This window comes from Convolutriloba macropyga, chromosome 4 (assembly GCF_964194025.1).
Source record: "Convolutriloba macropyga chromosome 4, txConMacr16.3, whole genome shotgun sequence".
Lineage (NCBI taxonomy): Eukaryota > Metazoa > Xenacoelomorpha > Acoela > Convolutidae > Convolutriloba > Convolutriloba macropyga.
Genome location: NC_134471.1, coordinates 74,459,414 through 74,478,934, shown reverse-complemented (window position 1 = coordinate 74,478,934; position 19,521 = coordinate 74,459,414). Strand labels below are relative to the sequence as shown.

Here is a 19,521-nt window from a genome sequence, read left to right as displayed (position 1 = left end):
CTTTCCGTTTATGCCCCCCCCCAGTACGTTCGTTATGCACCCTCCCCCTTATGTGAAAATCTGGCACGGGCTGCGTTTGGGGGTTGCGAATAATATGCACCCACTGGGGGCACCAGCTGGGGTGGGGGGGCACAAACGGAAAATATCCAAATATTTTTAAAAATTAAATTTCAAAGATTCAAATTACTGCAATTTTGCTGCGATATATAGCATTACTAATTCAGTAAGGACCAATATGAAGAAAGCAATTTTTTGTTTTTACCGGTTAGTTTGGCTTTCGATGGGGGAACAGGGAGCGTGGAAGCGGGTTCAATTTAAAGGCAAGTGACGCCATGTATGGACAAAATTACCCACAACAAAACTATTTCAAAGAAATAAAAATTGAAAGCTTGGTTTAGCTAGTTGTCAATTTTTTGACCATACCGCTTTCACAGTCGAAAAACATTCAATACATGCTATCGGAATTTTTAGCTCGCAATTTTGTAATTACTCTCAAACAAAGTTTGTAGCAATTATATTAGTCCTGTGGTCTTTTCTAATGCAAATTTTTGCTTTACCGATTTTTCGTTTGACTCTTATAATTTTTCGTCCTCAAAACTGGGATAAACAGGTAAAGCCCTCACGACATTGAGGGACTGAGTAGCTCTCTTAGAGCCGTAAGCCTTCTTACTAGTCTCTAAGTATGCGATTCAACAAAACTGTTTTCAGGAAGAATTTTTATGGTGTAAAGGGCGGTTCTTAATGTTTAAAGTTTGACCCCCTCGAGTTCTCAAAGATTATAGTGCATCATTGGTTTCTGTGGCAGGCGTCTGCTTGAGTAGTTGAAGCCTGAAGCCTTCGGAAAGAGATATTGTTTTTGTGAATCAAGAAATTAATCCGATCGTTGGCTCTGGCCTCTTCTTAATGTTTTTAATTGCTCTCGAAGAGAAGCAGTTATTTTGAACGTGTCTTTTTTAATGCAAAATTTACCCTTTACCGTTTTTTAACTTTTCGAGTGACTTTACGCCCTTGAGCTTATTTTTTGTGATTTAAAATTCTCTCTCAATCGCAATTTCAAGCAGCTGAACTCAATTGGCGGCAATTTAATACTAAAAGTCAAATGATTAGTGCGTCGAAACTGGTGTCATTTTTTTCACTTTAAATCTTTGTAGTGGAATATATTAACCTCTAAAGAGGTAATTTGAAGCATCCTTGTGATTTTCTTAGTCCCATTTAGCCCGACTGAAGCACGTTGCAATTGATTAGAGCTCCCACTATTCGTTCGAGAGTAATTCTTCCGACGGTTATGTTTCAAATTTTTTCTATCATTCAGATTTATTCATACAGGAGATGTTTAATTGCTCCCCAAGGTAGTTATGGTCAGCATGTCTGTCTTTGTTTGTGTGCATAAATCTTACAATAATTCGCTCGCTTGGGTGGTTTAGGTTGACTGTCGGGATCTTCGGTGGGATAAATTGGTAAAGCCCCAGGTCATTTAGTCTGTAAGCGGCTCTCTAAGTATACGAATCAACGGATCTGCTGAGGAACGCTTGAAAAGGCAGAAATGTATCGTCTAAAGGGTGACCTGCGACCGCCCACTTTTAAGCGTTATTTATCTGAGCTCTCTGGTGCTAACCTCCTTATGGTTCAGCTAGATGCAGCCAATTTCGACTCCTCCTCTATTGTTTGAGAGCAATTTCTCAGACGGTAGTCGGTTTTTATTAGCCGACGTCAGCCTCTCAACCGCTATTAAATAGGTGCTCACCTTTTTACTATTCAAAGAATTTGAATTGTATTGGGGCGCTGTCTTTTTACGACTCGAAGAGGAGTATTGGAGAAGTCCTTTTTTTAATCAATTTTATTGGATTTTTGAAGCAGGAAATGAAACGCGTGAAGAAATTTGGAGTGATTTTGGTGCTGAACAAAAGTAAAGAGCGAAGCGAAAAGAGAGTGGTTTTTGTTTATACCGCTGTTTTTGAGAGAGCGAGAAATTGATGTTTGAAAAATTTTTCTCTAAGCTAGCGAAATTTTTTGTTCACGTGCGGCTTTTAAAAGCAGTTTGTTTGCAACTTACGATGGTTATGAGGTTTGGTTATGATATTGTATTATTTTGAGGCTTGTTTTGATAGGAATTGAAAGTTTAAAGTTGTTAATTTGAGTTTAGTGCTAATTTGGAGTATTTTCATGTATTTTGCTGATTTTCGGGCTTAGTTTGCGTATTTTGACGAGTGTTTTGTTTTACTAGCTCCGTTTGGGTATTGGAAAGACTCCTTCTACTTGAACAAACTTTAGATAACGATTGGTTACAGTTTTGTAGATATGAATCACTTTTTTGAGAAAAATGACAAAAAAATGGCAAAAATTGGAACTATTCTTCTTAATTTTTGCAGTTTTTCGGTTTTTTAGACAAGTTTCATAGCCTGTTATGACTTGCCTATTATTTTGCAAGCATCTGGATACCCTATTTGATGAAAGTTAATTTTCTATGGATTTATATGCTATGGTAATATTAAAAAATTTTTTAACTTTCAGTTTTTTATTGCAAGTTTTTAAGATTTTTTTTCAGAATTTGGACTCGAGTATTTTTAAAATATTCACATAAACGGCTTTACTAAGTACTAGGTGTTTTAATGAAATAATTTTGGCAGAGATAGTTCTTTCGGGATCTCAAGTTATAACAAAATTTTTTCAGATTTTTTTTGTAATCATATTTTAAGATTTGATTTTATTGTTTTTACTTTTTTGTTTTCTGGTTTTGTTTCAAGATAAACCTACATTAGTGGAGGCACGTTTTGTCTGATGAGTATTTGGACGGCGTTTAAATGGATTTCCACTTCGAGTCGTTTCCGGAATTCTTCCGGCTATGTTTTTCTTTAAGATCTGTTCACACATTTTCATGATTTTTGAAGTCAAATTGGAGTAGTGATTTTGGTCACGCCGAAACAGGAAGCGGAGCGAAAAAGCGAATGGTTTTGCGGCGTGAAATTTTTTCGCTCTAAATTTAAAGTAGTGAGAAAACGGTGTTTGAACAACAATTCGCTTTCTCGCTTCTGGTTTTTTTGTTCACAGGCGGCAATTTCACTTTGATTTTTACAGTTTTTTCGATTTTGTGGATCGGATTTTTTTAAATGGTTTTCCCAATCCATTCATAGTCCGCTCTTGGTCTAGTTTTCTGTTTAGTCAATGAAATTTTTTTGAATTGTACGTCAGGACTTGTCCTGCTATGTTTTTTAATTCGCTTTACCTTTTGATCACGTTTTTCGTTGAACATAAGTCGCATTTATCACGTTTGACTCGTGACTTACCTCCCTTACTGTTTCAATTGAATGGATTTTAAGTTTTTTCATACATTGAATTACGCAACATAGTGAATACGGCCAATGTCAAAAGAGCAAAATCAAAAGAAACGTGATAAAGCGCGGTCATTAAGTCATAGTGCATTAGGTTGTCAAAGTCCCGTAGAGCAATTGCTAGGTGACATGTATTACGCTTAATAGCTTTCAGTTTAGAAGCTGAATAGAGTATATTTTTAGAATATAACTGAAAATGCACACCGGATTTGAACACTTTTTGAAACGTAGCTCTATCTCTTCTTTTTAATAGCCGCACCGCGATAGCTGGGGCTATTATTGGCCTTCTCTTGGTTTTTTTTCGTGTCGCGATTTCTGTTACGACCATATGACGTAACAACCACTTCAAATCTGCTTTTTGTTCATTCGTTCATGCAATTTTAACTGAAATAAGTATGTGACGTCATTTTTCGCTCTTAGTGGAGCGAGTTTTTTTGATCATTCGCGTGATTAAATTTTTGGTCACACTTGACTTACCTCACTCTGAAAAATGACTTCCTCACTTTGAAATTGACTTTCATTTACTTTAATTCAAAGAAATAAGGTCAAATGGGTGTGTGTCACTCTAAATGAAGGTTATTTGAGACCAGCTTATAGAGCCGACTAAAACTCATACAGATTTTAAATCAAAATGTAACATATCAGCCTTCAATAAAAAGACGAATATTTTTGGTCTGTCTTTTTTACTTTTTTGAGACTGCAGATCTACGAAGCTAGTGCGGCTATTTTCTGGCAATCTGCCAGCTATGTTTTCTTTTTCTATTTCAATTCCGATGTGCGTCAGGCGCGTTAACGGTGGCTATTTGCCGGCTATGTTTTTTTTGCAATTGAGTGGAGGACAATGGGCGGCACTTTTTTGACTGTTTTCTTTTTGAATTGAAATTATGCAAATCAGTTTAGTAACTGAAACATATCGTTATAGTGAGTTGTTTTTATCAGTGCTTTTAGTTACGCGTGAGATTTTGAAATTCAATTAGAATTTTCTCTTTGGAAATTAATTTTTCTATTGAATTTTGCTAGAATGAACCTTAAACTAATTTTCTTGCATGACTTCCTGTTTTGTCCAGTGAAACTCATTTTTTGTTCAGGTCATATTTCTCAATTATTTTGAACGTTTTCCGCACAATTTTTTTTGGAAAGCTTAATACTTTTTTCAATGCTGGAGTCTTTAACACCGGAGGTCGGTTGGTTCAAATTTGTCCTTGGTTGGAAGTTTTTGCACCCATTCAAAATACTCTGGACTACAGCCCACTCTGAGTTAAAAAATAGCCCAACCTGTCTATGGAGAGCGATTTTTCTGACATGAGTTGGTTTTTTGGTAATTTGGAAAAAAATATCAAAATATCACAGTCTTGAAATTATTTTTCTCGACTTCGCGGCTTTCAAGTTGTTTTTCATTAAAGAAGGATTTTGGTTTTTTCAGTAAAATAGGCTTTTGAATTTTGGTTTTTCATGTGTTTCATGTTTTTCAAGTTGTTGTACTATATTATCTATCAGCTTTTTGTGTTGTGACTGAAGGACACTGGATCGGACGCTGTATTGAGCATTTTGTTTTGAAGTCAAGTGGAGAATTTCGAAAAGCAATTACAATTTGTCATGTTAATTTTATGAATTAGATTTTTTTTCGCTACCTTTAATTGCTCTCAAATAAAATTTGTAGCAGTTATGTTAGTCCTGTAGTCTCTCTTTATGCAATTTTTTTTGTTAACGAAGTTTTTGTCTAATTCTTTTACCTTCTCTTCGTCAAAGACGAGATAAACAATGATGCTCAGAGGGGATTAAGTAGCTGGGTAGCCCTCTTAGAGCCTTATGCTTTACAGGTCTCTTTTAGGTTGATCGGTATGTATTTATTTTTTTTACAACTTAGTTTGCTTATTGATAGGTGTCAGTGGTTGCTAATGAGGCATATTTTTGTAGCTGCGAAGCTGTAAGCTGAGCGTAGCTATATTGCGGTGCTCTTGGTTTTTTTTGTTTCGTCGTCTGACGCTCTTTTTTCATTTTACATTCAGTCAAATTTTCTGAATGACTTCTTCCTCTCACTAACGGAATTTGCGCGCGTGACGTCAGTTCTCACTCGCTTTAGCGAAAGTTTTTAGGTTATTCGCGTGATTAAATTTTTGGTCACACTTGACTTACCTCACTCTCAAAAATGACTTCCTCACTTTGAAATTGACTTTCATTTACTTTAATTCAAAGAAATAAGTTCAAATGGGTGTGTGTCACTCTAAATGAAGGTTATTTGAGACCAGCTTATAGAGCCGACTAAAACTTATACAGATTTTTAATCAAAATGTAACATATCAGCCTTCAATAAAAAGACAAATTTTTTTGGTCTGTCTTTTTTACTTTTTTGAGACTGCAGATCTATGAAGCTAGTGCGGCTATTTTCTGGCAATCTGCCAGCTTTGTTTTCTTTTTCTATTTCAATTCCGATGTGCGTCAGGCGCGTTAACGGTGGCTATTTGCCGGCTATGTTTTTTGCAATTGAGTGGAGGACAATGGGCGGCACTTTTTTGACTGTTTTCTTTTGAATTGAAATTATGCAAATCAGTATAGTCACTGAAACATATCGTTATAGTGAGTTGTTTTTATCAGTGTTTTTAGTTACGCTTGAGATTTTGAATTTCAATTAGAATTTTCTCTTTGGAAATTAATTTTTCTATTGAATTTTGCTAGAATGAACCTTAAACTATTTTTCTTGCATGACTTCCTGTTTTGTCCAGTGAAACTCATTTTTTGTTCAGCTCATATTTCTCAATTATTTTGAACGTTTTCCGCACAATTATTTTTGGAAAGCTTAATACTTTTTTCAATGCTGGAGTCTTTAACACCGGAGGTCGGTTGGTTCAAATTTGTCCTTGGTTGGAAGTTTTTGCACCCATTCAAAATACTCTGGACTACAGCCCACTCTGAGTTAAAAAATAGCCCAACCTGTCTATGGAGAGCGATTTTTCTGACATGAGTTGGTTTTTTGGTAATTTGGAAAAAAATATCAAAATATCACAGTCTTGAAATTATTTTTCTCGACTTCGCGGCTTTCAAGTTGTTTTTCATTAAAGAAGGATTTTGGTTTTTTCAGTAAAATAGGCTTTTGAGTTTTGGTTTTTCATGTGTTTCATGTTTTTCAAGTTGTTGTACTATATTATCTATCAGCTTTTTGTGTTGTGACTGAAGGACACTGGATCGGACGCTGTATTGAGCATTTTGTTTTGAAGTCAAGTGGAGAATTTCGAAAAGCAATTACGATTTGTCATGTTAATTTTATGAATTAGATTTTTTTCGCTACCTTTAATTGCTCTCAAACAAAATTTGTGGCAGTTATGTTAGTCCTGTAGTCTTTCTTTATGCAATTTTTTTTGTTAACGAAGTTTTTGTCTAATTCTTTTACCTTCTCTCCGTCAAAGACGAGATAAACAATGATGCTCAGAGGGGATTAAGTAGCTGGGTAGCCCTCTTAGAGCCTTATGCTTTACAGGTCTCTTTTAGGTTGATCGGTATGTATTTATTTTTTTACAACTTAGTTTGCTTATTGATATGTGTCAGTGGTTGCTTATGAGGCATATTTTTATAGCTGCGAAGCTGTAAGCTGAGCGTAGCTATATTGCGGTGCTCATGGTTTTTTTGTTTCGTCGTCTGACGCTCTTTTTTCATTTTACATTCAGTCAAAGTTTCTGAATAACTTCTTCCTCTCACTAACGGAATTTGCGCGCGTGACGTCAGTTCTCACTCGCTTTAGCGAAAGTTTTTAGGTTATTTGCGTGATTAGATTTTGATCATACGTGACTTACATCACTCAATAAAATGACTTTTGCCCTTTAAAACTTAAGTTTAATTTGAATTTGTTTAAGGTCAAAGGAACTCATATGTGCAATAAAGTTCCCTAATAAGAGGCTTCTGTGGAATGAATTTTAACAAGCTTTTTTAATTTATCGCTGAATGTTTTTAGCCTAGTTTTTTGAGCGGCGTCGATTTTTTTCAGTTTAGATCTGTATCTGTTTCTATCTCTATTATATGGCACGCAGGTCTATTCTTTCGCAGCTATTCCGGCAATCTGCCGGCTATGTTAGTCTGAATCAAGTGTTCAGTAGATAGCTAATGGTTGCGTGCATTATTTGTTTGCTTCCAAAGAAGTTTCATTAAGAATCATAAATTAATTGGGAGTAAAACAGGTCGAACGATCTCTCCTTGCAACTAATCTCTAAGAGAATCTCTTCAAAACTGTTTGGGTGACCTAAATTATTGGTATGATGGGGTAAGAGTTTGACCCCCAAGCTCCAAGTCCACCACCATCACTCCTCCGTCCACCCTCCTCCCCCTGACCAGCGATTTAGACCCCCCCCCCCCCCCCCCCCCCCCTCGTCCATTGCATCACAAACCCCACACGCATTCCCCCGATAACCCACTTCGCTCACCCCTCACCTAATAAAATCCCTAATGCTAGCATCTCTAAGCACCAGCTGAGGCCAACCGGTCATTAGTCGTGAGAGCAATTCGCGTGACGTTAGTCGGTTATGTTTGAAAAGTTTTAGTAAATTTTTAAATCTTCACTTCCATATGTTTTTTTGTCCTTTTTCATTCGATTGAATTGCTTAGTTTTTTTAATGATTTCTGAAGTTGTAATGTATGCTGTGGTTCAAGATTCAAGTGTATAAATACGTGTTTGTTGTTACTTTCATTTTTGCCAAATTGTGAAAAATTTTGATGTTCAGTTCATCAGTTATTTCAATTCCTTAATTGTATTTGAGGACTTTTGTAGCTTTGTCTGTTATTTCGTCGTCAAGATTTTTGTTACGACCTGTAATGTCACCTCTTTACTTCAAATCTTGCTTTTGTTCAGTACTTCATACATTTTCGACTTAGTTGTGTGCATTTTTCACTCTTATTGGAGCGATTTTTTGGATTCATTCGTGTGAATATATTTTTGATCGCACATGAGTTGCTTTATTCTCAAAAAAGTGAGGTGTCTCAATTAGTTTTGCATCCTTTAATTCAGGGAGTCTTTGTCAAATTCAGATAAATTGCTTAAATCGAAGATTTAAGAGCAGCTAAAATCGAAATCAAATTATGACACCTCAATTATTAGAAGAGATTTGAATTTTTTCTTCTCTCTTATTTGTTTCTTGGTAATTTGAGACCACAGTTCTACGAAGCTATCAAAGCTATTTTCTGGCGATGTGTTAGCGGTGTTCAGTTGTGAAATGGTTCCATTTTGCATTACATATTCTTGCTGTTTTGGAGGGCTAAACTTTAACTAAGGAGACCAAATTTTAAAGTTTACAACTTGGTCTAAAAACCGAACTTAAATTATATATTCTTTTTAATAGCCGCCCTCATCTTCTCAGCCGGCTATTATTGCGCTCGTATTTTTTTACAATTCAAAGAATTTGAATTGTATTGGGGCGCTGTCTTTTTTTTTAAGATCTGTTCACACATTTTCATGATTTTTGAAGTCAAATTGGAGTGGTGATTTTGATCACGCCGAAACAGGAAATGGAGCGAAAAAGCAAGTGGTTTTGCGGCGTGAATTTTTTTCGCTCTGATTTTAAAGTAGAGTGCGAAAACGGTGTTTGAACAAAATTTCGGTTTTTCGGTAGTGGTTTTTTGTTCACATGCGGCAATTTCACTCTGATTTTTACCGTTTTTTCGATTTTTTGGATCGGATTTTTTTGTTTTTTTGTAAATGGTTTTCCCAATCCATTTATAGTCTGTTCTCGGTCTAGTTTTCTGTTTAGTCAATGAAAATTCTTTGAATTGTACGTCAGGACTTGTCCTGCTATGTTTTTTTACTTCGTCAAACTTTTTTTCGCTTTACCATTTTGCCGCTTTTTCGACATTTTGCGTGAAATCTTTTTGACTTCTCTAGGCTAGTTTCTGTCTTCTCTCATTCTGCTAAAAGTGATTTTGAACATCAGTTGCTAAGCAAAGCAATTCAAAATGAACAGAGTCGGTATGAAAAATTGAAGTCAGAAATAGAAACGGGATAAACCCATAAAGCCCAATTTTAGATGCCCGCTATTTGAACGTCGTTCCTATAAGTCTTAGTTACCACCTCTAATGCTTATTGGTGTTGATAGTAGCCCCTGTAGCCTCTCTCTAAGAAACAGAAGTATGTTCAACTACGAAATGCCATCAAAATAAATCGGACTTAAAAAATATTTTTGTACAAAAATCTTTTTTTTTCAATATATTCTATTCGTTCAATCCCAATCATGCTTATTGGAATCAACGTCGGCTATGTTCCGGCAATCTGCCGGGTATGTTTTCTTTTGAATTTTAGCCATTCACATCAGTTTTTCCCATCAGTGAAATCTATATTCATAAATTTTATCGAGTTTTTATTTTTATTGTAAAAGTTCTGTGTTCTTAAACTGTCCTCTGTTTTCGAGTCGTTGTTTTTCAGCTATCTACCTATGACGTGTTGGTAATAATCTTTATACGCTGCGCAACAAAGTGGATACTAAATTCCGTTCACTTAGAAAAATGCAGCATGTCATTTTATTTGGTTCTTGATTTCGGTATTACTTTCAAACAGAAGGTCGCTCATTTGCTGAAGCTTTGCTTTCTCGATCTCACATTTTCCGACTTGCTCAGAGAACGTTATTGGTGTTCCTTCTAGGTTCAATAATACAAGGTTCAATAAAGAAATCCGAGAATTTTATCGTTTATTAGTGTCGTACTTTTTACGCTAAACCTTTTCTGTTGATTCGCTGATACGAAGCTATTATTTTGGAGAGTAATCTTCTACCTCAATTGATTTTTTTTGTTCTTAAATGCGAATAGAAGCTCTGTCTAGTCTAATTACTGACTTCAAATGTATATTTTTGAAGGTGGAGCCATAGTTTTTTTGCTTTGAAATGCTTGATTTGTTTTTTTTACTCTTAAATAGTCATAAAGGAAATTATGATCCGCTTATCAAATAGTTTTTGAGCTTTTTGTATCAAGTATTTGTTATTTCAGACTTAGAATCAAACAAAGACATATCCAAGTCTCCAACAGCCAGCATATTGCGCAATTCCAATACATACCAAAGCAGCATCAACCAACATTATCGCAATTCACTACCATATCATACCTCAATCCAGCACCAAAATGCACCCTCCGCCTCCTTTTTGGACCGGCTTATTAAACCGGGAAGAAAATTATCCAGTGCTACTTCATTAAGTCACCTGCCATTGGCCGATGACAGCAGTGCTAAACAGCACAAGAGTTTCAGCTTCAGTCGAACCTTCGGAAGGTCCAAAAAGAGGAAAGCTCACAAATGGCATCTAGTGGACTCAAACGACGTGGGATCGGCATTCGAATTTGCATTTGACGCGACGGGAGGTCCTAGGAGCGGACAGGGTAGCGGACCAATGGGATCATCCGATTTGGTGCCGTGCTGTACAACGTGCAATAGACCCCTGGAAGAACCGAATGATGGCCAGCTGTCGATTTCCAGCATTGCTATTTGCATCCGTAAGTTGAGAAAAACAACAACGAAGAGAAAAAGTTTAGCTGGAGCAGTGATGAAAGTTTCTGCCATTGATAACAGCTATTTTTCTTTCAGAGCCTTTCGGCTTACTAGACTTCTAGCGATTCGCCAGATTTATTTTGATGAGACAATTTCATGGCGTGAATGGTGGTTCTTAATCTTAAAGTTTGACCAACCTTAGTCACCACACCCCATCACCCCGCCCCCAGCACAATCCTAGTCCGCCCTCGCTCCTCCACGATTTGGACCCCTCTCTCATCCAGCCCTCCCAACCGTACACCTCAACACTTGACCCTTCAACCCCCCCCCCCCCCGCCGCGGCCAACAGATCGCTGGTCGTTGGAGAGCACTAACGTCGGGTGCATTGGTATTATCCAGCTAGAGGTTTGAAGAAAATATTGTAAACGTCTGTTTCTTTTTTTATGCAAAATTTTTGCTCGACGCTTTTGCACTTTTGTTCTAGAACATTCTGAAATTTTTCTACAATATTCTTTGGATTTCAATTCTCACGCTTGATTTTTTAAATTAACTTTTTCACGCTTGATTTGTTAAACTTAATGAGTGATTTCAATTGTTTGCATTCATAACTTAAGTTTGTTGCTAAAATAAATCCGATTGTGAGCGAAGACAGTAGACTCCCCGTGTAGCATCGTGGTTAAACTCATGGAATTTTAACCGAGATGTCATGGGTTGGAATCCCCTCCTCGTCAGAACTGAAAGCAATTCGTCCGACTTCAGTCGGTTTAAGTTTGTCTATTTTGATTACTTGCTCTCGAACGAAGTTTGAATTAATTTTTGTAAACGTTGGTCTGTTTTTAAACTTTATGCTTGACCGTTTTTGCGCTTGTTCTAGAACATTTTTTTTTCTTTTTGAGTGACTTTGTCACATTTTAGTTTTCCATTTGTGAGTGATCGCAGTTGCTCTCATTGTTTGTTGCTAGTTTGTTGAGAATCAAAGCCCTAGTAGCTTAGTTGTTAGGATGTCAGACTGCTGTACTGGAGTCACGGGTTCGAACCCCTATCAGGTCCGAGTTTTTGCAGTCAAAAATTTCGAAGCTACATCCCTTGATTATATTGCCCCCGCCTGTCTTTCGAGAGGAATTCATCGGACGGTAGTCGTTTTGTTTTTTTTGCTCCCAAACAAAGTTAGTAGCAAATATATTAGCCTTTGAGTCTTTTGATCCAATTTTTTGCTGGACCATTTTTCTGTCCGACCCTTTAGATTTTTGTGCTGGGAAACAGGTAAGGCCCTTTTGACTTGCAAGACTCTAGGTATGCTCTTCACCGTATACACAAATTTCGACTTTCATGTATTTAGCAAATTAGACTTCCTATATTACCAAAATTTTTGCTAATTCCGACTATTTTAACTGCTCTCGAACGGAGTTCCGGAAGATTACTTTCGAGAAAAGCTGGCACACGGATCTGATAGCTGAAAGGTTAGTTCTGCAGTCTCACAGATTGGAGGTCAGATTCTCACTCCAGCTTGGTTGGAATCATTTTCTCCTATGAAAAACCTGGGCTGCGCCAGCCGCTGAATTAAATTGCCTCGGAGAGCAAGCTGTCCGACGTTAATTGGTTTGTCTTTATGATAAATTTCCAAAATTTTGTTCTATGTTTTTGCAAACTAGGCCAAATACATTTTTGTTTTTTTTGTGGCAGTAGGCATAGAGGTTACATGAGCCAAAAATTTAAAATGTGGTAAAAAATTGGATGAAGTCTTGCTGAAGTTATGCTTTTTCAATTTTTCAGGAAATTGTGATACCAATGAATGCTGAGTTAATATACTCATTTAGGAGAGAGTAGTGTTTTGCTGAAACGTTTGAATTTGAAATGAGCTTTGGCAACAAAATAACAGTAATAATCTGTAACATTAATACCGGCTCCCCGGTTAAACGTTACGCGGAACATTTCAATATTTCGAAAGAATGGTACTTTGTCAACTACCCCTCGCAAAACTTTACTCTTCTGTTCTATCATACGCATGGGGTCGTGATCGAACTTTTCATTAACTTTGTTTTTAATAGTAATCTCTGTTGCTATCTGTTGTCCTTTAAACTGTCGTACGTCTTGAAGAGTCATCAAAAAGCATTTTTGGTTGTCATTGTTTTGTTTTGTCAGTTAGCCTTCTAGCTAGGTGAATAACTTGTGTCTGGAGAATAACTTGAGTAGGTCAGCTTGCTCTTTCTCTAACGTCTTGAGTTGACCACTGGACTTCCAATCAACTGTTTTCCAGTGTCTACTGGGATTTTTGCTAGCCATCGTTACTGTTAATTGAGGAATTGTTGCTGTTTGCGTCACTGTAGTTGTTCTGCGGATCGGCGGACCAAATGTTGTGACTGCTCAAGAATCTCAGCGGTATCGAAATATCACAGCTTGGTTCTCGAGCTCTAGGCCGGCCTGGTTCTTCTCTGGATTCCCATTGACTAACAATCTCGTCAGAACTATTAGTCGCTCGGTTGTATTAATGACTAACGGACTAAACGACTAACTTCGGAATTGATTTGATGAAGTCAAGAATACCCTTAGTGATAAACTATATTCAATCTCGTGTTGAAATTTATAAGGCTTCAAACAATTGCTAGTACTGTTACTAACTTCTCGTCAAGAAAGCTCAACTAACATAAAAATTGTGAGATCTTAAAATCTAGCAAACCTTCCGCATAAAAGACGAAAGTTGATGAAAAATCAATTCATAGTCTATTCTGAGAGCAATCTGCTCGTGGTAACAGTGTCTAATGGTTCCAAATACGATACAATTTCACTGCCCAAATAAACAGGTTAAAGTAAACAGTAAGGTAAATATCATCAATAACATCATAACTCGTTCCCGATTTGTAAATCAAGAAAAGTGACTTAGGTCAAAATTTACACTGTAAATGTCCAGTTACTGCAATATTTGCTTTTGTTGATACAAGCACGAATAGTTATTACGTAGCGCTGTATGCCTTGAAAATATAGCATCTGATATAAGTAAAAAAAACCAAGAGTTCATAAAATAAACATAAGGAAATTTAGCTAAAAATTAGAAATATATGAAAAATAACACTTTTGCGCCAATTAAGTGGTATTAGCGACAATTGTGGGTCTGATGCCAAAGCGCTCGTGGGGTCGATGGATAGCTTACAGATTACCCTAACCAGGTGCTAAGACCGTTGGTTTCCCAGGTTTTCCCTTCAGAAAATGGGAGGGTGGACAACATTGGAGTCCCAACTTGTAAAATTTTCTGTTTGCCATTTTTGGGGTTTGACAAATGCCAAGTTTTTTCAGTTTCAAAAGTTATTTCTTGCTGTCTGATGGCTCTTGCTCCCGTTCAATAGTGGCGCCACCAAATGGTGTTGACACGAAATTGAGTTAATAAAGTGCATTTAAAATGTTGTAATTTTTCGAAGTAATATATTTCTACAACCGTCGGAAATATCAGGGAAAATTTGCGTGGGAAACAGTGGAGCACACGGAAGAAACTTTACTACTGTTTTGTAAATACTCGCAAGCTAAGAGGGTGTAAAAAGGTTCGAGAAAAAAACTAGGAATAATTTGGAGATCCATCTAACTCTAAAAATTTCACACTAAAGTAGGTATTCTCACAATTTAACACGTTGTTGTTCAATTGTGAGCAGTCTTGATCACATTAAGCATTTAATAGTACAATTGAGAGCTATTTATTACTTTATAGCTTGGTATTTTGGCATTTTTCTCCCTCTACGTCGAGTTTTTCAGCTCGAGCAAGAATATTTCTTAGTTTTGATGAAGCGTTCAATTGTTTGCTACTTTCCGGTCTATTCCTGAAGTTTTCTGCCAAATAATTCTGTTCTTCAGAAAAATGTCTCATTTCATTGGTCTGCATTACTCTACTAGTTCTGTTATCAAAAGGAGTCCCTGAAATTCTTGAGAGGTCATGATTGAGATATGGAGAAATTTTGATTGCACGACGCACCATTGAAGAGAGCATTCAAAAATAACTATGTTCAACATTGGTTGCCTCGTTTTGTCGCTATTGGGTCGTTTTTTGTTATATTTGTTTTGTTGAAATATATCAAATAGCCTCTTGAGCATATATGTCTATGAGAGTCGGATTTCGTGAAAATGTCGACAGATTCTGCTTTGCTTTTCGATAGAAAATCTCCGTGTTTTCTTTCAATTTTATTGGTTTGAGAAAATAATTAGTGTAGTTAGTTTAATGAGCAGTTGGCTGATTGAATGAGCAGTCTGAGTCAAATTTTACAAGACCGTTCATGAGTTTTCTGGCCTTGTTTTTAAAATTTTAGACTGCTTTCAAAAGGGGGTTAATTAGTATTTATTTAAACGTAACCGACTACTTTCGAGCGAATTGTTCTCAAACGACCGGCTGGCTTCGTCATTAGCTAACGACGGCTTAGTGAGGCTAGCTTTAGCTTAGTTGAAGGGGCGTGAGGTGAGCGCAGCGGGGGGAGAGGGTTGGGGTGAATTGATGGGGTAGGGGTCTCTGACTGCATGGGGCCACGACCTTAAGGCCTGAACGATGTGCAGTTTTGGGGATTGGGGGGGGGGGCAACTGAGAGGGCTGATGTGGGAGGGGGGGGTCAAACTCTGTAGCGATCTTACCATGAGTATACGTCTCCAAAGGTTTCAGGACCCTCGAGCTGAAAGACTACGAGAACTTAAAGCCCTCTGGGAGCTACCTCTTTATCCCTTTTTTGAGGACAAAAACAAAATGGGTCAGATAAAAAATCGGTCAAGTGAAAAATTGCATAAAAAAGAGACCACATGTCTAATATAATTGCTACAAACTTCGTTTGAGAGCAAATAATTAGTACGCGTTCTACAGCAGTTATAGGCTACCAATTATTCAAGGTGCCCATCTTAACAAAAAGACCAAAACATCAAAACAAACAAATTCGAAATTAAACCTTTGCTGTAATTTGCAGAACAGAGTTGCATTTTTTTTAAAAATGTGCCAATACAGTTAAAATAAGTACTACGAAAATCATTATTTAAAATTATAATGATTTCCTCCAAATCAAAGCGTGTACATTTCCCTAATGGAGATGATTACATTGGATAGTTATGTAAATAAAGGATAAAAACAGCATAAACAAACAACATTCAGGTCCCTTTAAGAGCAGACAAGTTTAAGTTCAAGAGAAAATTGACTATAGAATGTTGGAAAACTTTTACCTGAGAGGGCGCCTTGAAGTCTGAAATTTGGTTACAACTTGTAACTTAATAAACTGCTTTCTGCCACTACACGCTTTTCACAAACAGACAAATCACCAATTTCAGGGTAACTATTGAGTCGATTAAAAGTGGGTTTTTGGAGGGTAGCGGGTAATATCATGAAGGAATGAACGAATCAAGGAGAGAGGAGTAGGGTTGGAGCGAGGCTGTGAAAATTCACACACGGGAGGCTATATTGTTACTTGTGGGTGGTGGCTGTGGTGGGGAAGGGGGGACTGGTTTAGAGTGACCTTGGAAAATGGGGAATGGATGAGCCCGGGGCGGTGGTGCGCCTGGCATACAAATGATGTAAGAGAGTATAAATACAAAAATGGATTTTTCCAAAGGCGGCAGATTTCCTTGAGGTGCAAATGTATGGTCAATACTATAAATCCCCACTCTTTTTTCCTCGCTCTCTCTCTCTCTCTCTCTATTTCTCTCCTGTGTGTAAGGTGAAATGAAGGGGATAAGAGAAACAATCCCTTAATTCGCTCTTCCAGTCCCTTACAAGCGGCGATTAAAATCGGTTTAAAAGGGCGTACGATCCTTTGTACATTGCGACGAACCACTGCTTTACCAGTCACTGTTTCAACTTGAATCGATCTGCAGCATAGAATTGTAATTTTCAGTTACTGACCGGTCTGTCCCGTCTTGTCTTGTTTCATTTCACAATCCACCTCCCCCCCTCCCGCCTCTCTAACCTCAACCACTACTGCCAAAATATCCATCAAATTTGGTTCACTGATTTCTGTCTTCAAACGCACAACCGTTTTAATATCCTCAGGCACGCTTTCATCAAAATGGGCGATAGATAGATAGACAAAATTCGATCAAATCGAACAAAATTGGGCAAGCTGCGACAGCCAATTTATCTCAATATGAAATTCAAACAACGGTTATTTCAATCCCTACCGTTATTCGCCAAGTATAAATAGTCATGACACGTAATTAATTATTAGAGCACTAACGTACAATGCAAGCAAGTAGCGTACAAAAAAGGGAGCAAATATTGTACCTCAATCAATACACGGGGTTGCATTTTACAATGGCCTGCCTCCATATAATTGACAAGAGTTTCAAACAACAGGAAAAAACGTGTCACACAAAAATCAACCAACTGCCACCAATTTTCACATGGTATTCTTACACAATGCAGTTCCAAAAATGAACACCTAGTTAAAGTCCCAAAACTTGTACAATACACAAGCACACTACCGTAAAATTACCACGACCTAATCACGCATCAGTGAATTTTGTTGCTCCAAACCCTCCCAAATTTAAATTTTAAGGAGAACTTTTGCCGTACTGCATGCAACCTATTGTATATTTTGTACAAAAGAGCACGAAAGAAAACAAGTTTTTACTTGCGTAACATAGAAGCAATTAATCAGAGCTTTATATATAGCAACCAGTAACCCGCTTTTTCACCGCCATTTTTCTAACCCCCTGTGATTTCATCCAACTATCATTTCCCCCCGATATTAACCCTTTATAAAATGTCACAAAAATAGTATCGAAAAAACCATAACAACTAACTGATGTCATAAAAACCGGCCTCAAATAATGAGGAAAGCTTTAGATTATATGATAACTTATTTAGGCGGATATAGAGCGAGAATACAAACAAATAAGAAGTTCCGCAGATTATGTCATACTTCAGCGACAACTGTTGAAATTCATTAAACTCTATGAAGCAGTCATTATATTTATAACAGTGATATATCACATTACATGCAATTTAGTTTCCACTTCCCAGCCTTTAGGATCTCGATTAAAAATGAAAAGTTTGCACATTCAATGCCACTAATTGATCAGAGCGAAACTTAAGACACATGAGATTCAAATATTTTCTGCTCTTTATGAGTAAAGTCTGTTATTCGTCGAATAGCAATCAACAAATTTTTAGAAAATTAACATGCCCGAATAACATCGGAGGAATTGCTGAACGACTGGCGGTGAATCAATGCTTGGGTGTCGGGGTTGCGAATGCGAAAATGGAGAAAATAATTCCATCGACTTATAGTAGATTTCATCTGACTCGGAGTGTTCATTTGACTTGTAATAGTAAATTGCCCAATTGATCTCAGATGGCTAATATTGTGAATGAGATGGCATTTTAGATTACGCAAACCGCAGGATGTCAATCCTTAAAAAGGATGTCACCCTAAGGGACTCTTGAGAGCGAAAAGAAAATTCTAGAACAAAAACAATAAAGTGGAAATGTACACGACGAAAGAGACTTATTGCAAATAGGCCAAATAATCAATATTTCAACCAACAAAAACAAACCGAACATAACCGACTGAACGTCGGAAGGATTGCTCTCGAACGACTAGTGGGAGCTCTAATCAATTGCAGCCTGCTTCAGTCTGGGGGGAGGAGGGAGGGGGAGTCTAAATAGGACTAAGAACATCAATAGTGGGCTTCAAATAACCACATTAGAGGTTAACATACACCACTATTAAGATTTGAAGTGAAAAATGGCACCAGTTTCGACGCACTTTTCATTTGACTTTTAGTATTAAATTGCAGTCAATTGAATTCAGCTGCTTGAAATTGTGATTGAGAATTTTAGATCACGCGAAACGCAAAAAGTCGAAATTCAAGGGCGTAAAAGTCACTCGAAAAGTGGCGGATGTTATGCAACTGTTGTAATCGCATATTAAAACATTGCGTGATCATGAAACTAAATTATCCGGTTAGGTATGCTGAAATTCTTGTAATAGCAACCGCTAATTTGTTATCCGACTATAAAACGCGATGATCAAACAGACTTAATTGAGTATTATGGTATTGGGTAAAATGTCATAACTCCTCAAAACTTACATATCACGTTATCACATTAAAAATATAATCACACCACTGTTAATGAAATTTTAAACTAATTTGAACAAGGAGGCTCGGTAATGTGCGTTCGCATATGGTGTTCCGACTAAGCCCATCCAAGTTTTGATTTAGTTGTCTACCAAATGAGGAACAGAAAGAAAAAGTTCACAAATTAACATATTTTTCAAAAAAGTAAGTGAAATAATTATGGATTAGAGCGCCGATGAGACTTTCCATCAATGAGAGTACTGGAAAAAACAGACGCACAAACAAATAATAGCAAACATTAATTACGACTAAAACTCGATTAGTATATTTCAAAAACACTTAATAACAAAATAAAAAAGGAATCAGATAAAACCTGACTAAACAAATCAACCTTAGATAATCTAGGATAAGACAAGACCTCTCAACAATGCGAATCGGTGACAGGCCGACAAAGAGCAAAAAGGACAAAGTTCGAAAATACTTCTTTTTGAAAACAACTAATTTCATAGTGAAAACGCTTCGTATCATTTCGGCTCTTTAAGAAGGCAAATTCATGCGTCATAGGAAGCAATTGAGACCTGTCGTTATTGAGACTTGTCGTAATATTTTGGACGACTGCAAAAACAAAAACGAAACAAAAAAATTGAATTTAAAAAGAACGCGGTGCATCAACCGTTGAAACCATAAGCTATTCATGGAGAATAATAAACA

At 37.0% G+C, this 19,521-nt stretch overlaps 1 protein-coding gene across 5 annotated transcripts in view; it reads left to right on the top strand.

The window, feature by feature from the left end:
- Positions 1–19,521, top strand: part of LOC142337894 (uncharacterized) — a 164,393-nt gene that overhangs the window by 35,764 nt on the left and 109,108 nt on the right. For all 5 annotated transcript variants that reach the window (XM_075387516.1, XM_075387515.1, XM_075387514.1 and 2 more), the window contains one exon: positions 10,287–10,784. In XM_075387516.1, coding sequence (XP_075243631.1) covers positions 10,287–10,784 — 498 coding nt within the window. The remainder of the gene's footprint in view (positions 1–10,286; positions 10,785–19,521) is intronic.